The sequence below is a fragment of the Thamnophis sirtalis genome, unplaced genomic scaffold, assembly GCF_051295495.1.
Source record: "Thamnophis sirtalis isolate CommonGarterSnake01/CBP01778 unplaced genomic scaffold, rThaSir2_p1.2 scaffold_6, whole genome shotgun sequence".
NCBI lineage: Eukaryota > Metazoa > Chordata > Lepidosauria > Squamata > Natricidae > Thamnophis > Thamnophis sirtalis.
Window position 1 is genome coordinate 2906649 of NW_028261386.1, and position 19915 is coordinate 2926563.

Consider the following 19915-nt stretch of genomic DNA (forward strand, 5'->3'; position numbering starts at 1 on the left):
TTCCTCTTTCTTTCTTTCTCTTTCCTCTTCCTTCCTTTCTCTCTCTTTTTCTTTCTCTTTCTTTCCCTCCCTTCCTTCCTTCCTCTCTCTCTATCTCTTTCCTCTTTCTCCCCACCCTCTCTCCCTTCCTTTTTTTGCAGGAGAAGAAAATCTCAGAACCGACAGCGAACCAATTTGGCAGCTCCATTTCCTGGCAGGAAAACAGCCATCAGCAGCAGGCCAGAACTGAAAGCCAGCATCATCTGATCAAGAAAGATCTTTCAAGGTTGACGCTGTTAAATATTGCCAAGAGAGATTTGACAGCTTTTCCATAGGCTGTGAACTTCGACCTACTGCTACTATTCAAATACAAACCTTTTCACTTGTTTTGTGGAACAGAACAGCACACCAAGGTTTGATGGTGGACCTATGTCCAAATTACTACATGAAATTTTTAGTACTCAGGTAAACGTCCAAGAAAAAAAAAGCAACATTTTAAAAACCCATATACAGATAATCCTTGACTAACAACCGTTTGTTTAGTGGCCATTCGAAGTTACAAAGGCGCTGGAAAAAGTGACTTATGACTGCTTTCCCCACTTAGATCATTGCGGCATCCCCAAGATCACCTGATCAAAATTTAGACACTTGGCAACTGGTTCGTATTTATGACGGTTGGCGTCCCGGGGTCATGTGATCACCATTTGCAATCTTCTGACAAGCCAAGTCAATAGGGAAACCAGACTCACTTAACAACCGTCTTATTAACGTAACTACTACCTGTGATTCGCTGTGCTGTGGCAAGAAAGGTCACAAAATGGGGCACAGCGCCTTGCTCGGGAATGGAAATTTGGGGCTCAACTGTGGCTTTAAGTCAAGGATTACCTATACAGATGCACCCATCTGGCCCAGGAGTGTGTTCTGGCAGGCACTACTGACGGTTTGCTGGTTTGTGCACCACCTGTGGGTGTACATTTTGCATGCGCTTCATGCATGCTGTATGTGCATGCACTTGATGCATGCTGTGCATGCACGTGCAGTGCAATAAAAATTGTTATGCGCAGAAGCAGAAAACGAGATGGCGCCGCCGAGAACCAGTTCGGGGGTCTGGCAGGCCCTCTGGTCGCTGGAACTGGCTGAACCCACCACTGACCTGGCTTCAATCCATTCACATGCACCACCTCCTAAGCCCAGGGGTGGGATTCAGCCGGTTCGGGCGAATCAGGTTTTACATCTGGTTTGCCAAACTGGTAGTTGCAACAACTGGTTGGCCCCGCTCAACCCACCCCACCCCTCCCAGGAGTCTCCATGCGACCCATTCATCATGCCAGGTCCTGCATGGAGGCTCTGGGCGGGTGAAAAACGGGCCTCCCAGAAGTTCAGAAACGGGCCTATTTCTGGCCTCCAGAGCCTAGAGGAACCCATTTTCGCCTCCCGGAGCCTCGACAAAAGCCTCCGGAGCCTAGGGAGGGAGAAAAACGAGCCTTCCAGAGTACTGGAAGTCTGGAAATGGGCTAGTTCCCGGCCTCCAGAGGGCCTCTAAAGCCCAGGGGAGGCCATTTTCGCTCTCCTGGAGGCTCATGGAAAGCCTCCATAGCCTCAGGAGGGCAAAAACGCCTCCCCTCCCCGCCGTGGTTCAGGAGCCCGAGTAGGCCACGCTCACTCTGGCCACGCCCACCCGGCAACCGGGCAGAGAACCGGTTGCTAATGTTTTTCAATCCCACCCCTGCCTAAGCCCCCCCCCCCCGAACATTAAAGCCGCTCGTTACCTGTCCTTTCCTGTTGACCCCAATGATTCCAGCCGTGGCTTCGTGTGGCGCAGTGACAAAGATAGTTTCCCCACTGATTCTGTTCATGTAGATGCAGGTGCCTGTTTCAAGGTCGTACAGATGGATGTAACCGTATTTTGTGATCAGGAAGACCACATCGTGCTTCTCGCTAATCTGCAAATAAGAAGAGGAGGTGGGAGGGAATTGGTAGCCACCTCAAGGCAAAGTACTGTAGTTGAAAACCCACCCGACAGTTCAACGTATGTCATACAAGCCGAATAAGTTAGCACGGACTTCGGCATCAAAGTTCAATCCTAGTCGTGGAGACAGCTAACCTGCATTAAACGTATCTTATTTGCTCATCCCCGGGTTTCAAAAATGTTAGACAACTCCATCTCGTTCCTGTGAGTTAAAAGGCTCACAACAGCCTATATGGTGTAATGGTTAAGGCATCAGTCTAAAAACTGGGAGACTGTGAGTTCTAGTCCTGACTTAAAGAGTAAAAGCCGGTTAGGTGACTTTGAAGTTTAAAAGTTTAAAGTTTAAATTGTTGGGGTCGGTAAAATGAGGACCCCAGACTGTTGAGGGGCAAGAGGCTGACTGTGTAAACTGCTTAGAGAGGGCTCTAAAAGCACTGTGAAGCGATATATAAGTGTAAGTGCTGTTGCTATCTTACATGAAAGCCAGCTGGATGACTTTGAGCCCATCACCAGGAGACTCTGGGTTCTTGTCCCATCTTAGGCATAAAGCCAGCTGTGTTACCTTGGGACAGCCCTTTCTCTCAGCCCCAGGAAGGTGGCAATGTCAAACCACATCTGGAAAAAAAAAAACCTTGCCATGCAAACTGCAGGGATGTGCCAGGCAGTCTGCAAGAATCAGACACGACTGAATGGAAAGAGGGGGGGGGGGGGATAAGGTAGACCAGAGTCTGTGCAGAGCAAAAATTACTTTTATTAGAACAGCTATTTTCTAAGAGCCATGGTGGCGCAGTGGTCAGAGTGCAGTACTGCAGGCTACTTCTAGTGACTGCTGTCTGACTGCAATTTGGCAGTTCAAGACTCACCAGGCTCAAGGTTGACTCAACTTCCATACTTCTGAGACTGGTAAAACGTGGACCTGGATTCTTGTGGGCAATAGGCTGCCTGTAAATTGCTTAGGGAGGGCTGTAAAAGCACTGTGAAGCGGTATATAAGTCTAAGTGCTATTGCTATTGCAGGCTAACTCTGCTCATTGCCAGCAGTTCGATCCTGACTGGCTCAAATATGACTCAGCCTTCCATCCTTCCGAGGTGGGTAAAATGAGGACCCAGATTGTTGGGGGCAATAGGCAGACTCTGTAAACCGCTTAGAGAGGGCTGTAAAAGCACCGTAAAGGGGTATATAAGTCTAAGGGCTATTGCTATTGTAAAAGAAGCTTGCAAGTCTGGATGTATTACCCTCCCCCCCCCCCTTTTATCTTCAGGTGAATTTGAAGGGGAGCTGGCTCTCCGAGATGAGATGCTTTGGTAAACCATTTCCTTGGCCTGGGTTCAAGCTTCATTTATCTCATCCTTGCCTGGTAACAGATCTTCCCTGTGTCCTTCAAGGCCCTCTACCAGGCTCACTACTCTCTCCTCCCACCGTGTTCATGCTTTTCTGCAGATAATTTTAAAAGAACACAAACAGACTTTTTGGATAATGAACTCTGCTCTTCTAAAACCAGCCAAGGCGTGCAGAGTCCCAGTTCATCAAAAACACGGTATCTTCATATAGATTGTTTGAACTGTCCAACTGCCAAGTTGCAAAGCTACCCAGACTAAGGATCAAGGGGCCTACAGAAGCCCCCAAACACCTGAACTTTGCTCTCTAAAACACAGGTACAACATTAAATGCAAGGCTGGGAGCTGGGAAGCCTTAAGCTTTGCTAATTCTTTTAGCGCCTTGACACGATTCATTTAAGCCCTTCTGATTTTATTTAGTTAGTCATTTGTATCCCACTTGATGGCTTTTACAAATAACCCAAGACATGAAACATACCTTCCACCTTGTTTTCTCCACAACAACCCTGTGAGGTGGGTTGGGCTAACAGTGAGTGACTGGCCCAAAGTCACCCAGCTGGCTTACATGCCTAAGGCAGGACTTGAACTCAAGAGTCTCCTGATTTTTAGCTTGGTGTCATAACCACTAGACTGTTCTGATCGAGGCTTCCCGAGAGCATGAGGCAAACTCCTTGTCCAGACAAAAACCCCTTTTATTAATTGACTGTGAATTCTGCTCATTCACATCCAGCAAAGTCTTTCAAGGGAGGATTTACAGTCACAGACCTTATCTGGCTTGGAGAGCTGCCAGGCCGAGATCTGCAAGACTTGGCAAGGAGTCTTGGAGGGTCACAAATCAATTAAGCAAACTAATGATCTCCTGCAAACTCCCCTCACCTTTCGCTCCTCTTTTATTTCCTCTGGAAGGGGCCATTCATTGTCCACCTGTGGCCTTACTCCCAAGTCGACCCCTGTTCTTTAACTGTTCCCTTCTCTGGCAACTCTGCGCATGCGCACACTGGGAGCAGGATCCAGCTGTTTGTCTGCCTCACTGATGTCTGAAGGTAGCTCAAAACTGGCATACGGCCATGGGCCCCTCTCTGCTTCCCACACAGAGCCCTCATCAGAGCCTTCCCTAGACTCCAGGACTGGCCTATGTTCCTCCCTAACCTCCTTACTGTCCAAATCTGCTGCCAGCACTGCTGGCGGGCCACAACATAGACTAGGGATGCCCAGCCTTGGCAACTTTAAGACTTGTGGACTTCAGAATTCCCCAGCCAGCACAAGTCTTAAAATTGCCAAAGTTAGAGACCCCTGCATTCGACAAAAATTGGATCACAGGGCCAGCTGGCCTGCTTATTCCACGGAGGAACACCTAAAGGCCGTTCCTTGTTAATGTACCATACCTGCATTGCTACTGGGAAGTCGTTCTGGGCTTCCGGTGGGAAGAAGACGTCCACGGCTTTCTTAGGGAATGGCTGGTTTCCAGTGGGAGGTGCCCCGACCTCAATAATATGCAACTGCACAGAAAGAAAATCAGGTTGGAGGCCATCTTTAGAAAGGGATCCATGATTGCCAATACTTGGCTTCATCAAGCAAGAAGAGGTGGCCCCAGGGCTGGAAACCGACCACAGGTAGCCCTTCGGCGTACAATCACAATTGAGCCCAGAATGTATGTTGCTGAGTGAGAAAATGCGTTAAGCAAGTTTTGCCCCATTTTACGTTTCTTGCCACGGTTGTTAGGTGAATCACTGCCATTGTTAAATTAGTAACAGTATTGTTAAGTGAATCTCACTTCACCCATTGATTTTGCTTGTCAGGAGATGGCAAAAGGGGATCATGTGACATCCCCCCTCCCCCACGGACACTGCAACCATCATAAATATGACAGTTAGAACAATGAATCAGTGGAACAGAAGTTGCCTCCAGAAGTTGTGAATGCCCCAACACTGGAAGTCTTTAAGAAGATGTTGGACAGGCATTTGTCTGAAACGGTATAGAGCAGCGATGGCGAACCTTTTTTGGCTCGCGTGCCATAAGTGGGGGAGCACAGGATGGTGTATGGGCGTGCCACACCCATAATGCAATGAGCAACACACACCCCAGTGCGCATGGGTGCATTACAGGCACTCCCCATTTTTTGCATGCTTTTTCACCCTCCCCAGGCGCACTGAAAGCGGCGGTGGTGAGACCCCTCCTGAAGAAACCATCTTTGGATCCAGCTGTTCTTAATAACTATCGTCCAGTCTCCAACCTTCCCTTTCTGGGGAAGGTTGTTGAGAAGGTGGTGGCCTTCCAGCTCCAACGGTCCTTGGAGGAAGCAAACTATCTAGACCCCTTCCAGTCAGGCTTCAGACCCGGTTACAGCACAGAAACCGCTTTGGTCGCATTGATCGATGATCTCTGGAGAGCCAGAGATGGAGGACACTCCTCCATCCTGGTCCTCCTTGACCTCTCAGCGGCTTTCGATACCATCGACCATGGTATCCTTCTGCGACGACTGCGGGAGGTGGGAGTGGGAGGCACCGTGTTGCGGTGGTTCTCCTCCTACCTCTCGGACAGGTCGCAGTCGGTGTTAGTGGGGGGGCAGAGATCGTCCCCTAGGCCCCTAACTTATGGGGTGCCTCAGGGCTCGGTCTTATCCCCCCTACTATTCAACATCTACATGAAACCGCTGGGAGAGATCATCCGCAGGCACGGGATAAGATACCATCAATATGCGGACGATACTCAATTGTATTTGTCCGCCCCGTGCCAACTCAATGAAGCGGCAGACGTGATGAACCGAGGCCTTGAAGCCGTTATGGACTGGATGAGGGTTAACAAGCTTGTGCTCAACCCAGAAAAGACCGAGTGGCTGTTGTGTTTTCCTCCCAAAGATTCGACCAATATTCCATCACTCAGGCTGGGGGGTCAAATTCTATACCCCTCAGAGAGGGTTCGCAACTTGGGGGTCCTCCTGGATTCACAGCTATCGTTTGACCACCACTTAATGGCTGTGACCAGGGGGGCATTCGCCCAGGTTCGCCTGGTGCGCCAGTTGCGACCCTACCTGAATCGGGAGGCTCTCACAACAGTCACCCGGGCCCTTGTGACCTCTAGGCTGGAATACTGCAATGTGCTCTACATGGGGCTGCCCTTGAAGAGCATCCAGCGACTTCAGCTAGTACAGAACGCGGCCGCGCGAGTGATTGTGGGTGCACCCCGGTTCACCCGCATAACACCTATCCTCCGCGAGCTGCGCTGGCTACCTGTCGATCTCCGGATGCGCTTCAAGGTGCTATTAGTCACCCATAAAGCCCTACATGGTAGTGGATCTGGATACTTGAGAGACCGCCTTCTGCCAATTACATCCCTGCGACCAATAAGATCACATAGATTAGGCCTCCTCCGTATCCCATCGGCCAGCCAGTGTCGGCTGGCAACCACAAGGAGGAGGGCCTTCTCGGTAGTAGCCCCGACCCTTTGGAACGAGCTCCCCGTGGAGATTCGCACCCTCTCCACCGTCCAGGCCTTCCGCACAGCCCTTAAGAACTGGCTCGCCCGTCAGGCCTGGGGATAAAGATAGTTACCCCTCCCGAATGATGAATGTATGTTGTTTACTATTTTATTATATGTTTCTATCTTAATGTCTGTATTCCCCTTCCCCGATTTTATGTGAGCCGCCCTGAGTCCCCTCAGGGAAAAGGGCGGCCTACAAATATTAATAAAATCACAAAAATCACAAATCACAGAGGCTTTATAGAAGCCTGGAGTGGGCGAAAACAGCCTCCCCTCCCTCCTCTGGAGGCTTCAGGGACCTTCAGGAGACTTCCCTGAAGCCTCCGGAGCAGTCAAAATGACCCTCCGAGCAAACCGGAAGTCCGTTCCCGAACTTCCGGTTTGCCCGTGCGCTCCGGAGGCTTCAGCTGGCTAATGGCTAGCAAATTAAACGGGGGATGCCAGGTTTGCTTAACGACCACGTGACTCACTTAAAAACTTCAGAGATTCACTTAACAAACATGGCCAAAAAAAATCAGGTGCGACTCACTTAACAACTGACTCGCTTAGAAACAGGTGTTCTGATCCCAGCTGTGGTCGTAAGTCAAGGACTTCCTGTATGAAATAAAAACCCACTGAAGGCCAAATTCCCATCCCCAGAGATGGATGAATGGAGATTGGACCCACAGGCTCACCTTGCCCCCGGCTTGCCCCCGGACTGCGAAGCAGAACAGAGTGGATTCTTCCGTATTGCCTTCCATCTTGAATTGGGCGAAACTGGCAGCGTGGCCTTCGATGGGCTGCGACACTTTCCTATCCACAGAATAAAGTTGCATCGCTCCGACAACACGGTTTTGCTTTAAGAAGGGAAAGGCGGGGGGAGAAACAATGATTTAGAACTGTGATGCCGAACCTGTGGCACGTGTGCCAGAGGTGACAAGCAGAGCCTCTCTGTGTCGGCACAAGCGCCATCACCAGCTGCTCTTCTGGTTTCCAGCATGCACATGTGTGCTGGCCAGCTGGTCTTCATGGGCACTGCAGCACTGGAAAACGGCCTGAAAACAGCCAGAAACCAGACTGTTTTCCAGCTGTTTTGGGGGCCATTTTGTTTTTGGCAGTTTTTCAGGCTGAAACCAGCCCGCAAAACAGCTGGAAAAATGGGCAGAAACAGCCCTCAAAACGGTCTGAAAACGCTCTCCAAAACGCCAAAAAAAACCAGGCATGTGCACGCAGACCTGAGGTCATAGTGATGGCAATTGTTTCCCAAAATGTTCGGTACACCCCTATTTTTAGAACTGGAGTGTTCCGGTTGCAAATAAAATTTATAAAATGTGTTAATTTGACCAATAAATGAAAATTGTAACAATATAAAGTAAATTTAACAACATATCCCACCTATTACCGTATTTTTCAGAGCATAAGACGCACCTTTTTCCCTCAAAAAAGAGGCTGAAAATCTGGGTGCGTCTTATACACTAAATACAGCATTTTTTGCCTCCTGAAACCCCGTCCCCTTCCCCAAAATGGCCATGCAGAACCTTTAGGAGGCTTCCAGAGTGCTCCTGGGGGCTGGGGAGGGCAGAAATGACCGAAAAAGAGGCCGTTTTTTGCTCACTTTTGCCACCCCAGACCCCAGGAGCACTCTACAAGCTTCCTAAAGGCTATCCATGCCCTTTTTTTTTGGATAAAAAAGGGGGGGCACTTTTGGGAGGTTTGCGGAGTGCAAAAACTTTTTTTTAAATTTGCCTCTTCAAAACCTTGGTGAGTCTTATACTCCAATAATATGGTATTTTCACAGATTAAGGAAATGGTATGAATGGTCATTATGACCTCATGTCTGTAATAGCTTACGTCTGTGGCTAAGGGTTAAAACTAGGAACCACCGCATATAATCAAAATCGGAAATGTTTCTCTTTTCATTTGTCCCAAGCAAATTCTGCCTGCAGGACGTGTGTCTCTTCGTGTAACCAACAAAATTAAAATGTGAGGTTTATAGCAGGGGTCCTTCCCCTAAGAGAGATTAGCTGTTGAGGCTTTGCCAATGCTCTGCAGAGAGATCAAGGCTGCACGGGAAGCAGAACTAAAATGGGTCACGGACTGGCCTCGGAGACAAAGATTTCCATTTTGCTACAACAAACAGTTCTAGAGGGGAATTTTGGCTGTTTTCTCACAGAATGTACGTGAGAAAGTAACCACCTTCTCCCACGTCCTCTAACAGAGGTCCCAGCTTTAATTAATGCTCGTTCCCATTAGGCTATAAAAAAGCTGAAGGAGTCCCTGCGGATTTTACTGCGTTAGTTGTTGCCGACTGTAGGGGGCATTGCTCATCTCCATTTCAAGCTTGCACTCTACGAAGATATTTCATTGGTCATGGGGCCAGCATGATGTCACAGAGCGCTGTTACCGTCCTGCCATAGTGGTACCTATTTATCTCCTCGCATTTGCAGGCTTAGGAACTATACCATTTGGCTGAAATGATATAGGGCTGTGATGGCGAACCTATGCAGACCCATCTCTCCAGGAACACCAGCCATCGGCCGTTGCTCTTCTGGATTCCGGTGTGTGCTGGCCAGATGGTCTTTGCGCATGCATGCTTGCCAAAAACTGAAAGACCAGGTTGCTGGCATCCATGCGTGTGCAGGAAAGCACAAGCTCAATTTCCCAGCATGCACATGGGCACCGGGGAGCTACTCTTCTGGTTTCCGGTGCTCCCGCGTGCGTGCCAAGGAGCTGCTGTTCCCATTTCTGGTGTTCCCTTGCGTGTGTGCTCCCGTTTCAGCACTTGATGCTGAAAAGGTTTGCCAACACTGATATAGGGTTTCTTGCCTAAGCAGGGGGTTGAACTAGAAAAGGCACCAAGGTCCCTTCCAACTCGGTCATTCCATTCCAAACTCTACTCTAACTCTGCTTTCTATTCCCTATTCCTATCCTATCGAACCCGGGCTGCCGGCTTTCCAGCTCACAAGACCAGGGTCTTAACCGTTAAGCTACCGCAGGGCCTTAATATTCTTACCTGCGCAGAAATCCCAGTCAGAAGCAACCATTTCTGCTTGGCATCGGTACGGTAATTGATAATCTGGCAACCCGCAAGACTGGAATGACGATCAAACATTTTGACCGGCTGAGACTCTCCTTCCATGCTCCAGTGGTAAACAGCGTTGTCGGTCACCAGCGCCACGGTGTTCAGGGAAATCCACTTCCAGAAGGTGACATCATCCGTCATGGTGTGCGCCTTCATTTTGCTCTTCATCTCAATGTTAAAAATCTGAAGGGTCTTCCCAGCTAAAGACAGGAGCGTGCATTAATTGAGCGGAGTTCCTCGGGATGGCCCAGTCACTTAAAAGCCTACAGATGTTTAAGCCTGCGAAGATTATCTGGATATCCAAATCCCAACCCAGGGAAAGGATCATGCACGGTAACTTGACAGTAAAAAATGGCCAAATTCTCAAGGGCCATTTCTGTCCTACGTGAGTCCTAAGAGAGCCAAGGGCTGAACTGATTAAGGGCTTTCAAAGCCAGTTGCAGCACAAGTGTTTTCTCTCATGATGCTCAACATTCATGCAAAGTTACTCGTCCTTAACCCAAGCAACTCATTTCACGTCTTGCTTGAGAAGATAAAAAGTACACCAAGACATACAACATCAGTGCAACACACACGTTAATAATATCCATATCTAGGAGAAATATGGGGATCGCCCGAGGTTAGCTGCCCTGTCTTATCTTGGGGGCAACTTTTGCAGATGGAATTGTTAGTTTAAGCTTTTTAAACAAACTGCTGCCCGTAACGCATACTAAGGACTAAAACATACAGCAAACACAAAGGGGGGGGGGGTTAGAAAGGGGAGAGAGTATATTTACAACTAGGAAGAGTGGGGGTGCAGGTCACCAAGAGGAATACCCCAATAATGTTCAATGTGGATCATGCTGCCAAACTTTCAAAGTGGGGTCCTTGGGGATCTCTGAACTTGGTTGCTTTCTTGCAGACGTTTCTTTACCCAACTACCTAACATCATCAGTGCTGAAAGAGAGGAGGTAAACTCTCTGTTTCTGCCAGTATTGGTGAGACTGTTCATGCAAGTTCCCCAACAACAGCCTTGTCAAGAAATCGCTATGAACCATCCCACAAATACTGACAGGACAAGCCATCTATATATAAAATGAGAGAAAACCCCACTCCCTCCTAGCACTGATGATACTACCTAGTTGGGCAATGAAAAGCTTTCTGCAAGGAAACAACCAAGCTCAGAGTACCAAGAACCCCACTGTTCAACCCTGAGCTACAGATAATCTCTTCTATTGGTACTTTCAAAGTCCTTCTTATATGTGGTGTTAAGTGTGCTTTAGCTGAGACCCACAAACCAGGAAAATGTGAGTCTGAATTCCTGTGTGGGTGTTCCAAATTCAGGAAATGGCCTTCCATGTAATCTAATCTAACCTCTCTAATCTGCCACACAGGATCGCTCCCTAAGAATAAAATGAGAACTCCTCTGAAGATCTTTGAGGAAAATGTAGGATAGAGAAGGGATAAAACACAAATACCCAGAACCCTGTGAAATTACCCCCCTTACATGTCAATTACCGTAAAGCAGGGGTGGAGAACTAGCGACCTTTTATGATTTGTGGACTTCAAGTCCCAGGATTCCTGAGCTTAAGACTTGTGAACTTCCTGGCTCAGGAATCCTGGGACTTGAAGTCCACAAATCATAAAAGGGCCCTAGTTCCCCACCCCTGCTATAAAATATTGATGATGTCGTTTAAAAGGACAAGCACAGGGAAGAGAATATACCTCTTCGTAAAGATATGACATTTGTGGAAGAGAGGGGAAGGCTGGGGAGGCTAGAAGCGAACATACTGGAACAAGGGGAGAACAGGCTAAAAAGTTTGAGGGGGGGGGGGACGAGGGACTAAGAGATTGAGCTACAGATATTTTCAAGGACACTACCAGCCCCACAAGACTGCACCACCTTCAATCCAAAGGAACACAAAAGCACTGAAACTATGCAGGTAAAGACTTTCAAAGCTATTGAAACACTAAATTTGAGGGTTAAACACTCACACTTGTCCACCAAAGAGTTAGATTCCATATTCGGATGTTGTCCTTTAAATAGAAGGTTAAGCTGATTTTTTTTTTTTATTTAAAAAAAAGCAACAACAACAACAACCCTACATGATCATGGATTTCAGGAGGATAGTTTTTACAAGGGAGGGAGGGGCTAGGGAACTGCCTTGAATCCTGAACGAATGGGGGAGGGGGGGGTATAAATCAATATTGATATACATAAATCAATAGGCTAAGAACTCGTTCCTTTTTCTTTGAAAGCCTGAAAGGCTTCATTTCAGCCCCCCCACTACGTTATATATACAGAATAAACACAAAAAGCAATATACAGCCAGATATGATATTGTAAGTCTCTGTCCCGTTTATAAAAAGTCCGATGCGTACCCAAGCAGAAATGCTTGCAGGTTCTAGCATTATTTCCCCTCCTTCCCAATTGTCACCGAGTGCTGGAAAACCCCAAACTTCACGCGGCATGAAGAGAGATTCTGGTTAGGGATGCGCAGAACTAACTCATCCAGGAGATGTCCCGGAGTGTCCCAGAGCATCCCGTTCCTGGATCACTGAGTTTTGCACATCGGCAGCCCCTCGTAAATGCAGCAAACGCTAACTTTTGAAGCCTGTCAATCTTTTGGCATTCCCTTTTCATAAAACAGGACAAAGGCAAATACAATCTGAAACAGAGGTAACTCACCATCTGCACACACAAGAAAGCATTAGGAAGTGTGACAAAAATAGTGATAAAACATTAAAGCCGTCAGAAAAGAGGACGCTGCTGTAATGAGACAGTTGAGACCTCAAGTTTATCCACCATGGGGAGGGAAACAAAAACGTGGCAACCTGTGGACATTATTGGAGGCCGATTTGCTGTGCTTTGGGGGAAGAAAAGAACTGTTTATCCGAGACATTTAGCATCCATTGTAAAGATACCGTGTTTCCCCAAAAATAAGACGGGGTCTTTTCTTTTGACTTCCAAAATAAGCGCTTGCCCTTATTTTCGGGGGATGGGGATCGTATTGTTTTTGAGGTGCAAGAGGCGGCAAGCGTGGTCACCTCATGGCTGCTATTGTGTTGCAATATTTTCAAGGGAGGGCTTACTTTAGCGCATGCGCTGAATGGCCCGACTGGGCTTATTATGTGGGGAGGTCTTATTTTGGGGGAAACAAGGTAGTTCAACTTGGGATGTGAGTTGGAACCATAAGAGGCCTAAGGTAGAATAGAACTATAGTTGCGTAAGGCAGCGGCCCCCAACCTTTTGGGCACCAGGGACCGGTCCCGTGGGGGGAGGCTTTTCCGTGGACAGGAGGGGGCGTGGCTTTGCATGCTGCCAGCATCTCGCGGATGGGGCTTTGTTTGTGCGGACCAGTTGCTGGCATGCCATGGATCAATCAACGGATCAGGGTTTGGGGACCCTTGCGTAAGGAGTCCCGGAGGATTTTACCCCTCTACTTGTTGCTGACTCTAGGGGGCAGCGCTCCATTTCAAGACCGTTGAGCCTTGACATTTCCCCGGTCACGTGGCCAGCATCACGTCACAGAACACTGTTACTTTACCACCAGGTTGATACCTATTTATCTACTCGCATTTGCCTGCTATCGAATTGCTAGATCGGCAGGAGCTGAGGGGGAGGACGGGAGCTCACCCGTCACGTGGCCCTCGGGCCTTGAACCTCGGCTGCTGGGTTTCCAACCAACAAGCCCTGCATCTTAACCACCACGCCGCCCCTATAGTCCTGTAAGAGGAACGATAACTTCATTTTGATTTACCCCTATAACGATCTAGATCAGGAGATATTCGCAGGGGTGGGCTGCTGGGGGTTTGAACGGGTTCAGGCGATCCTCTGTCTAGGATTCTGCCCAGTTTGGCGAACCCTCAAATGCCACTCCTAGCTGGCCATGCCTACCCCACCCCTCCCGTCCCAAGAGTCTCCATGTGGCCCCTTCATCATGCCAGGTAAGTGCAGGGCCTGCGCGGAGGCTCAGGGAGGGGGGAAAATGGGCTTACCAGAGGTTCTGGAGTCAGGAAACGGGTTTGTTTCCAGCCTCCAGAAGTCAGGGGAAGTAGTTTTTGCCCTCCCGGAGGCTCGAGGAAAACCTCCAGAGCCTGGGGAAGGTGAAAAATGTGTCCCCCCCACTGCCGTGGTAGAGGAGGCCAACTAGGCCACGCTCACCATGGCCACGCCCACACAGCAACAGGACAGCGAACCCATTGCTGCAATTTTTGAAGCCCACCCCTGGATATTCGGCATATAACAGGGTAGGGAATTTGTGCATGCCTTAGGAAAATAAAAGTCATTGTGTTTGCAGGAAGTATCTATATCTTTGCCCTGAAGTATTTTAACAAAACCTCCATGCTGCTGCTTCTTCTTATTTTTTTAAAAGGACAGCATCTATCTTTTCAATTGCTACAGATTAAAAGCGCACATTTTAAGATAGGATAATGCCGAGATGGTCAAATGCTTGGGAACTAATCAATCCCATTAGTTTTCACACAATTATTGTTACAAACACTGGGCAAAGCACAGTCTTTCATTACTATCAAGGGGAGAAAATGAAAATTTATGCTTATTTAATTAGCAATTGCGGTTCCAACAAGGAACCTAGGATGCTGGGACACTTCAGCAGACACATTAAAATCCAAGCCTTGGAATCATGAAAAGGGGAAATCGGCTGGAAAACATTTTCCGTACCTTTGAGGGCAATCACTTTGCTAGCAGGGTTCATGATGGCGCTATCAGCCGAAATTGGCCGGCGGATCGGATTGTTCGAGTCGTTCATATCAATGATGACCACCTGAGCCTGCTCTCCCACTTTCTCTCGTATGCAGATGAATTTGTCCGATTCCATGGTCAACGTACTGAAGCCGATGTTGGCTGGGTTGATACCCAGGTTCTGGAGCTAAAAACAAAACACAGGAGGAATATCAAGGTTTGAATGAGTAATTCAGCAAACCCTCTTTCATGGCTAATAGCAATAACAACAACAACAACTGTCAATTGCAAAATGCAGTTTTACTTGGAACAACTGATATCCTGCGACAATATTCTCCAAAGCACCTGAAGGCAGGACAAGAAGCAATGGGTGGAAATCAATCTAGGAGAGAAGCAACTTAGAACTGAGGAGAAATTTCCTGACAGTCAGAACATTTAACCAGTGGAACAACTTGCCTCCAGGAGTTGTGAATGCCCCAACACTGGAAGTCTTTAAGAAGAGATTGGACAACCATTTGTCTGAGATGATATAGGGCTGTGATGGTGAACCTATGGCACACGTGCCACAGGTGGCACACGGAGCCATTTCTGAGGGCACGCAAGCTATCGCCCCAGTTCAGGTCCACCACGCATACGTGCGCCCTCCCGCCAGCCAGTACAACACGAACTGTTGTATTTATGGACTACTTGTGTTTATGATAGTTGAGTGTCCTGGAGATATGTGGTTGCTATTTGCAATCTTTCCAGCCAGGTTCCAAAAAGAAATGGGGGAACACAGATTCACTTAACATCCTCGTGATTCACTGTAGTGAATGTGTTTTCCAGCCATGGCAAAAAAAAAAAAAAGTTCATAAAATCCCGCACAACTCACAACTAAAAATGCCTTGGTTAGGAACGGAAATTCCACTGCCGATTATGGCTGTAAATTGAGAATTTACTACAATGGCCAGGACTTTTTCCTCTAACTGATGAAAGGTTGTTTTTACTTGCTTTAAAAAATATTGTTAGCTGCCAGGCACTAAAACTTTGGGAGAGTGGCCAGCTGATCTCTGCTACTGCGTGACCCGTCAAAACCGCGCTCGACTAAGCCGCGCCCGATTAAACCGCGTCGCTGACGTCATCAACAGGGCGACAACAGCCAGCGCGGAGAAAGAAGGGTGCTTTAAATAGCGCTTTGAAAGCAAGCCGATTCAACTTAAGATAAGGGCTAGGTTTAGGGTTAGGTTTAGGGTTAGGTTAAGGGTTAGGGTTAGGTTTAGGGTTAGGTTAAGGGTTAGGTTAAGGGTTAGGTTTAGGGTTAGGTTTAGGGTTAGGTTTAGGGGGGTTAGGTTTAGGTTTAGGGGTTAATTTTAGGTTTAAGGTTTACAGCGTGCTTCTGTCTCCGCGCTGTTGTCGCCCTGTTGATGACGTCAGCTATGCGGTTTAGTCGGACGCGGTTTAGTCGAGCGCGGTTTTGTGGTGGAACCATGCTACTGCTCATACCATCACTTATCCTGGTCCAATAGGATGAAGACATAGTGTCAGATTAATGCAAAATAATAATTTGAGCTACTCAACAGCTACTGAATAGGGTCAGCGGTTGGCAACCCGTGGCTCTGGAGCCGCATGTGGCTTTTTCATCCTTCTGCTGCAGCTCTGTCGCAGTTGGCTGCACAATTGATAGGGCTTTGTGTTAGGACAGGTAAAAAAGGATGCTGCACTAGGAGGAGACTCTATGGTGGGGGAACCGGACTTCCGGTCGGCTTCAGAATTGAACGGGGGGCTTCCGTTTAGGACCTTTTGTGGCTCTTTTGAGTGTTTAAGGTTGCCGACCCCTGGAATAACTATTCAAAGATATACGGTCTGGAAAAGTACAAAAAATTATGCCCTGATGAAGTTTTCCACTTTCACCAGCTTTGAGGGGGTGCCTGTTTATTTATTTTGTTTTTAAGCTAAGACAGGACAGTTTCTCAACCTTGGCAATTTTAAGATGTGTGGACTTCAACTCCCAGAATTCCCCAGGCAGCATCTACACAACACCTTAAATTTGCCAAGTTTGCCAAAAAGACGGATTTCAAATTGATCAAAATATATAGGGGTGGGGGTTTTCCCCAGCAAATACCCATTTGCGCTAAGCCACCGCTCTTAAATAAATCACAGTTGGCTCATGGCATGTGTCTACTAACCCTAAACCACAATGGCTGGGTTTATAGATTTAAGATGCTAAGGCAACAGCAAAGCAAGCTACTTTTTGCTTAGTGGAGGACGAGGCTTCCTTTAAAAAATGGAAAGCTAAAAAGCGTTCCACATTTGTTCTTCTTGGACGACCCCTTAAGCAGCAATTACTAAACAGTCTGACATTTTTCCTACTTCAATAGGATTTAACCACCGCTGCATGTGGGGCTTAGGAATCGGCCATGAAATTTAAGACGACCGAAAGCAGCTTTCAGCACCATTATTCTCTTTTCTAAAAGCCATGTTTAAGCAACTACTGCTCGATTGTGGTTTGCAGTAAGGGGTCTTTAACGTTAACTTCCTACTTAGCTGTGAGGCTGAGGACAGTCATTCAGCCAGCAAAAAAAACAGCCTCCGAGGGCCATTTCTTTCGAAAGAGATTTCCCCCTCTGTGGCAATTTCCCCGAAAGTTTCACTTCCACATTTATGCAAGCTCGTCTTTTTACTACCCCGGAGTGATTCATTCAAGGCAACCGGTTCGTGTTTCCTCAGACATTTTTCTGGAATCACTCCCATCCGAACGGATGCGAGAACTCGGGGCCGTGAATTCATTGTGTCTTTCTATGAAAAACTACTGGTGACCCAATAATGGTATCCTATTAGCTTCACTACCGGTTCAGAAACTACTGAACAGCGTGAACCGGCAGAATGTTACCTCTGCTTTTACCACTGCACCATAGAGAGTATTTTAACTTGCTGCACCTATGTCTGGTTTGCCAATTGCATGGTGGCAGATAGGACAGAGCTCCAGAGGGTCAATGTCATTGCCCAGAGGATCGTGGGTTGCCCCCTCCCCTCCTTGGAAGAGCTTGATAGCTCCCGCTGCCTTAAGAAAGTTCAAAACGATCCATCTCATCCTGTGCACCCTTTTTTATTTTGAACTATTACCATCCGGCAGACGGTACAGGATAATAAAAACAAGGACAGATAGGCTGAAAAACAGCTTCTATCCCAGGGCAGTAACCATACTGAATTCTACTGTATAGTGAAATATTAATGCAATATCAGGGGTTTTCAATTCAATTGTATAGCATATGAAGGATGTGTGTTTTTATTTTTATAGTTATAATGCACATGTGTATAATGTGGCATTTAATTTTGCTGTGCAATGTGCAATGACAATAAAGTAAACTAAACTATTATCAGTGATATTTCATGTGCCTCGCGAAGGGTCCGCCTTCTCGAATTCTGTTGGGTCCTTCCTTGCAGCCTCTGATAAAGGCAGGGTGTGGGCCACTGTTAAAGGGATGTGGCCTTCTGTTGTGCGGCCAGGACAACGGCAGGCAAGGCTAGATGCTAAGAGCAATCTTCAAGGTGATATGAAGCCTTCTAGATATTTGGGACTGGAGTCCCCATGATTGTCTTGATGAGTGGGTTCTGCAGATACCATGGTGTCAAATATTCCAAAATAATTTTGACCATGATGGTGTTGTGACTGAGGCTTCCCAAGAGCATGAAACAAACTCCTGGCCCCGATAAAAAAAACCTCTTTTATTAATTGACTGTGAATTCTGCTCATTGACATCCAGCAAAGTCTTTCAAGGAAGGATTTACCGTCACAGACCTTATCTGGCTTGGAGAGCTGCCAAGGCTGAAGACCCTTGCTCCAGGCCAGAGCAACGCTCATAAAACCCCAAGTGGTCACGTGACCACCGAACGTTGTGTGGACACCTGACCGCAGGACACTGCGATGGTCTTAAGTGTGAGGAGTAGTCACGAGCCGCTTTTTCCAGAGCCGTCGTAACTTTGAATGGTCACTGAATGAATGCTTGCAAGTCAAGGACTACCTGCGGTACATTTTTCACAGTGTGCACACTCTTCATTTTCTACATGCTGGAAGTAGCTAATGCTACTTTCATGGCTGCAATTTCAGAGTGGTAAGACTGGTGAAAGACAGAAAAAAAGGGGGGGCGGCAGGTTCATAGTGTCTCCTGTTGTCCTTCCTTCAAGCAGCTTTCCCAGATATTCTGTTCCTTACTCTCTATTTTAACAGCCTGCAAGCAATTCGGCTGCAATTGACAACTGCTCAATTAAACCGAACTTATAGCCAGGGACAGGCAATTGTTTTGGACTCAAGGCCATCTTCTACTGCAAAGCATATCTAAGCACGCACAACCAATTCATAATCCCTGCAGTGATCTTCATACATGCTGGGCTAGGAAATAGAATAACAGAGTTGGAAGGTCTTCTAGTCCAACCCTCTGCTTAGGCAGGAAACCCTGTATCATTTCAGACAAATGACTATCCAATCTCGTCTTTAAAACTTCCAGGGTTGGAGCACCTACAACTTCTGGCGGCAGGTAGTTCCACTGATTAATTGTTCTCACTGTAAGGGAGTTTCCTCTCAGTTCTAGGTTGCTTCTCTTCTTGATTAATTTCCATCCATTGCTTCTTGTTCTGTCTTCAGGTGCCTTGGAGAACAGTTGGACTCCCTCTTCTTTGTGGCAGCCCCTGAGATATCGGAACATAGCTATCATGTCACCCCATGTACGTCTTTTCATTCAACTAGACATACCCAGTTCCTGCAACCGTTCTTCATATGTTTCAGCCTCCAGTCCCCTAATCCTCTTTGTTGCTCTTCTCTGCACTCTTTCCAGAGTCTCCACATATTTTCTACATTGTGGTGACCAAAACTGGATGCAGTATTCCAAGTGTGGCCTTACCAAGGCATTATAAAGTGGTATTAATCCTTCACATGATCTTGATTCTATCCCTCTGTTTATGCAGCCTAGAACTGTGTTGGCTTCTTTGGCAGCTGCTGCACACAGCTGGCTCATATTTGAGGGATTGTCCACTAGAAAGAAAGATTGTTTCCCCTTGGTCCAAAGCATCCTTTCCTACCTTTCAACCTTCCCTCTCTGTTCCCCCATTTTGATTTTATGATGTTATAACTGCTGCTGCTTTCCTCAAAAGGGTGACTCCTTGTAAGCCCATGATCCGTGAGCTTAAAACTCTTGACATTTTTGCTTCCACATTAAAAAAAAACAAAAATCTCTTATGTAGGAAAGAGCAGAGCCTGTGGGGGGAGTCAAGAGAGGAATCAGCCTAGAGCAGGGCTGTCAAACTCCCAACCCCCTGGGCTGGATGTGTCATACACTGGCCATGCCCTCTGGTTACCGAAGGGAGGAAAAGTACGACGTGAGTTTGACACCCCTAGCCTAGAGCCTTTACATTTCCCACTCATAGTCGAT

General features: G+C 47.4%; 1 protein-coding gene across 4 annotated transcripts in view; it reads right to left on the reverse strand.

The window, feature by feature from the left end:
• CLTC (clathrin heavy chain) overlaps positions 1–19915 on the reverse strand; it is a 110565-nt gene that overhangs the window by 57532 nt on the left and 33118 nt on the right. For 2 of the 4 annotated variants that reach the window (XM_087717110.1, XM_087717109.1), the window contains exons 2-7: positions 14490–14697; positions 11801–11842; positions 9758–10026; positions 7440–7601; positions 4671–4784; positions 1749–1922 (exon numbers count right to left, since the gene is read on the reverse strand). In XM_087717110.1, the coding sequence (XP_087573236.1) occupies positions 1749–1922; positions 4671–4784; positions 7440–7601; positions 9758–10026; positions 11801–11842; positions 14490–14697 (969 nt within the window). The remainder of the gene's footprint in view (positions 1–1748; positions 1923–4670; positions 4785–7439; positions 7602–9757; positions 10027–11800; positions 11843–14489; positions 14698–19915) is intronic. The other 2 variants (XM_087717111.1, XM_087717112.1) reach the window with 1 other exon arrangement.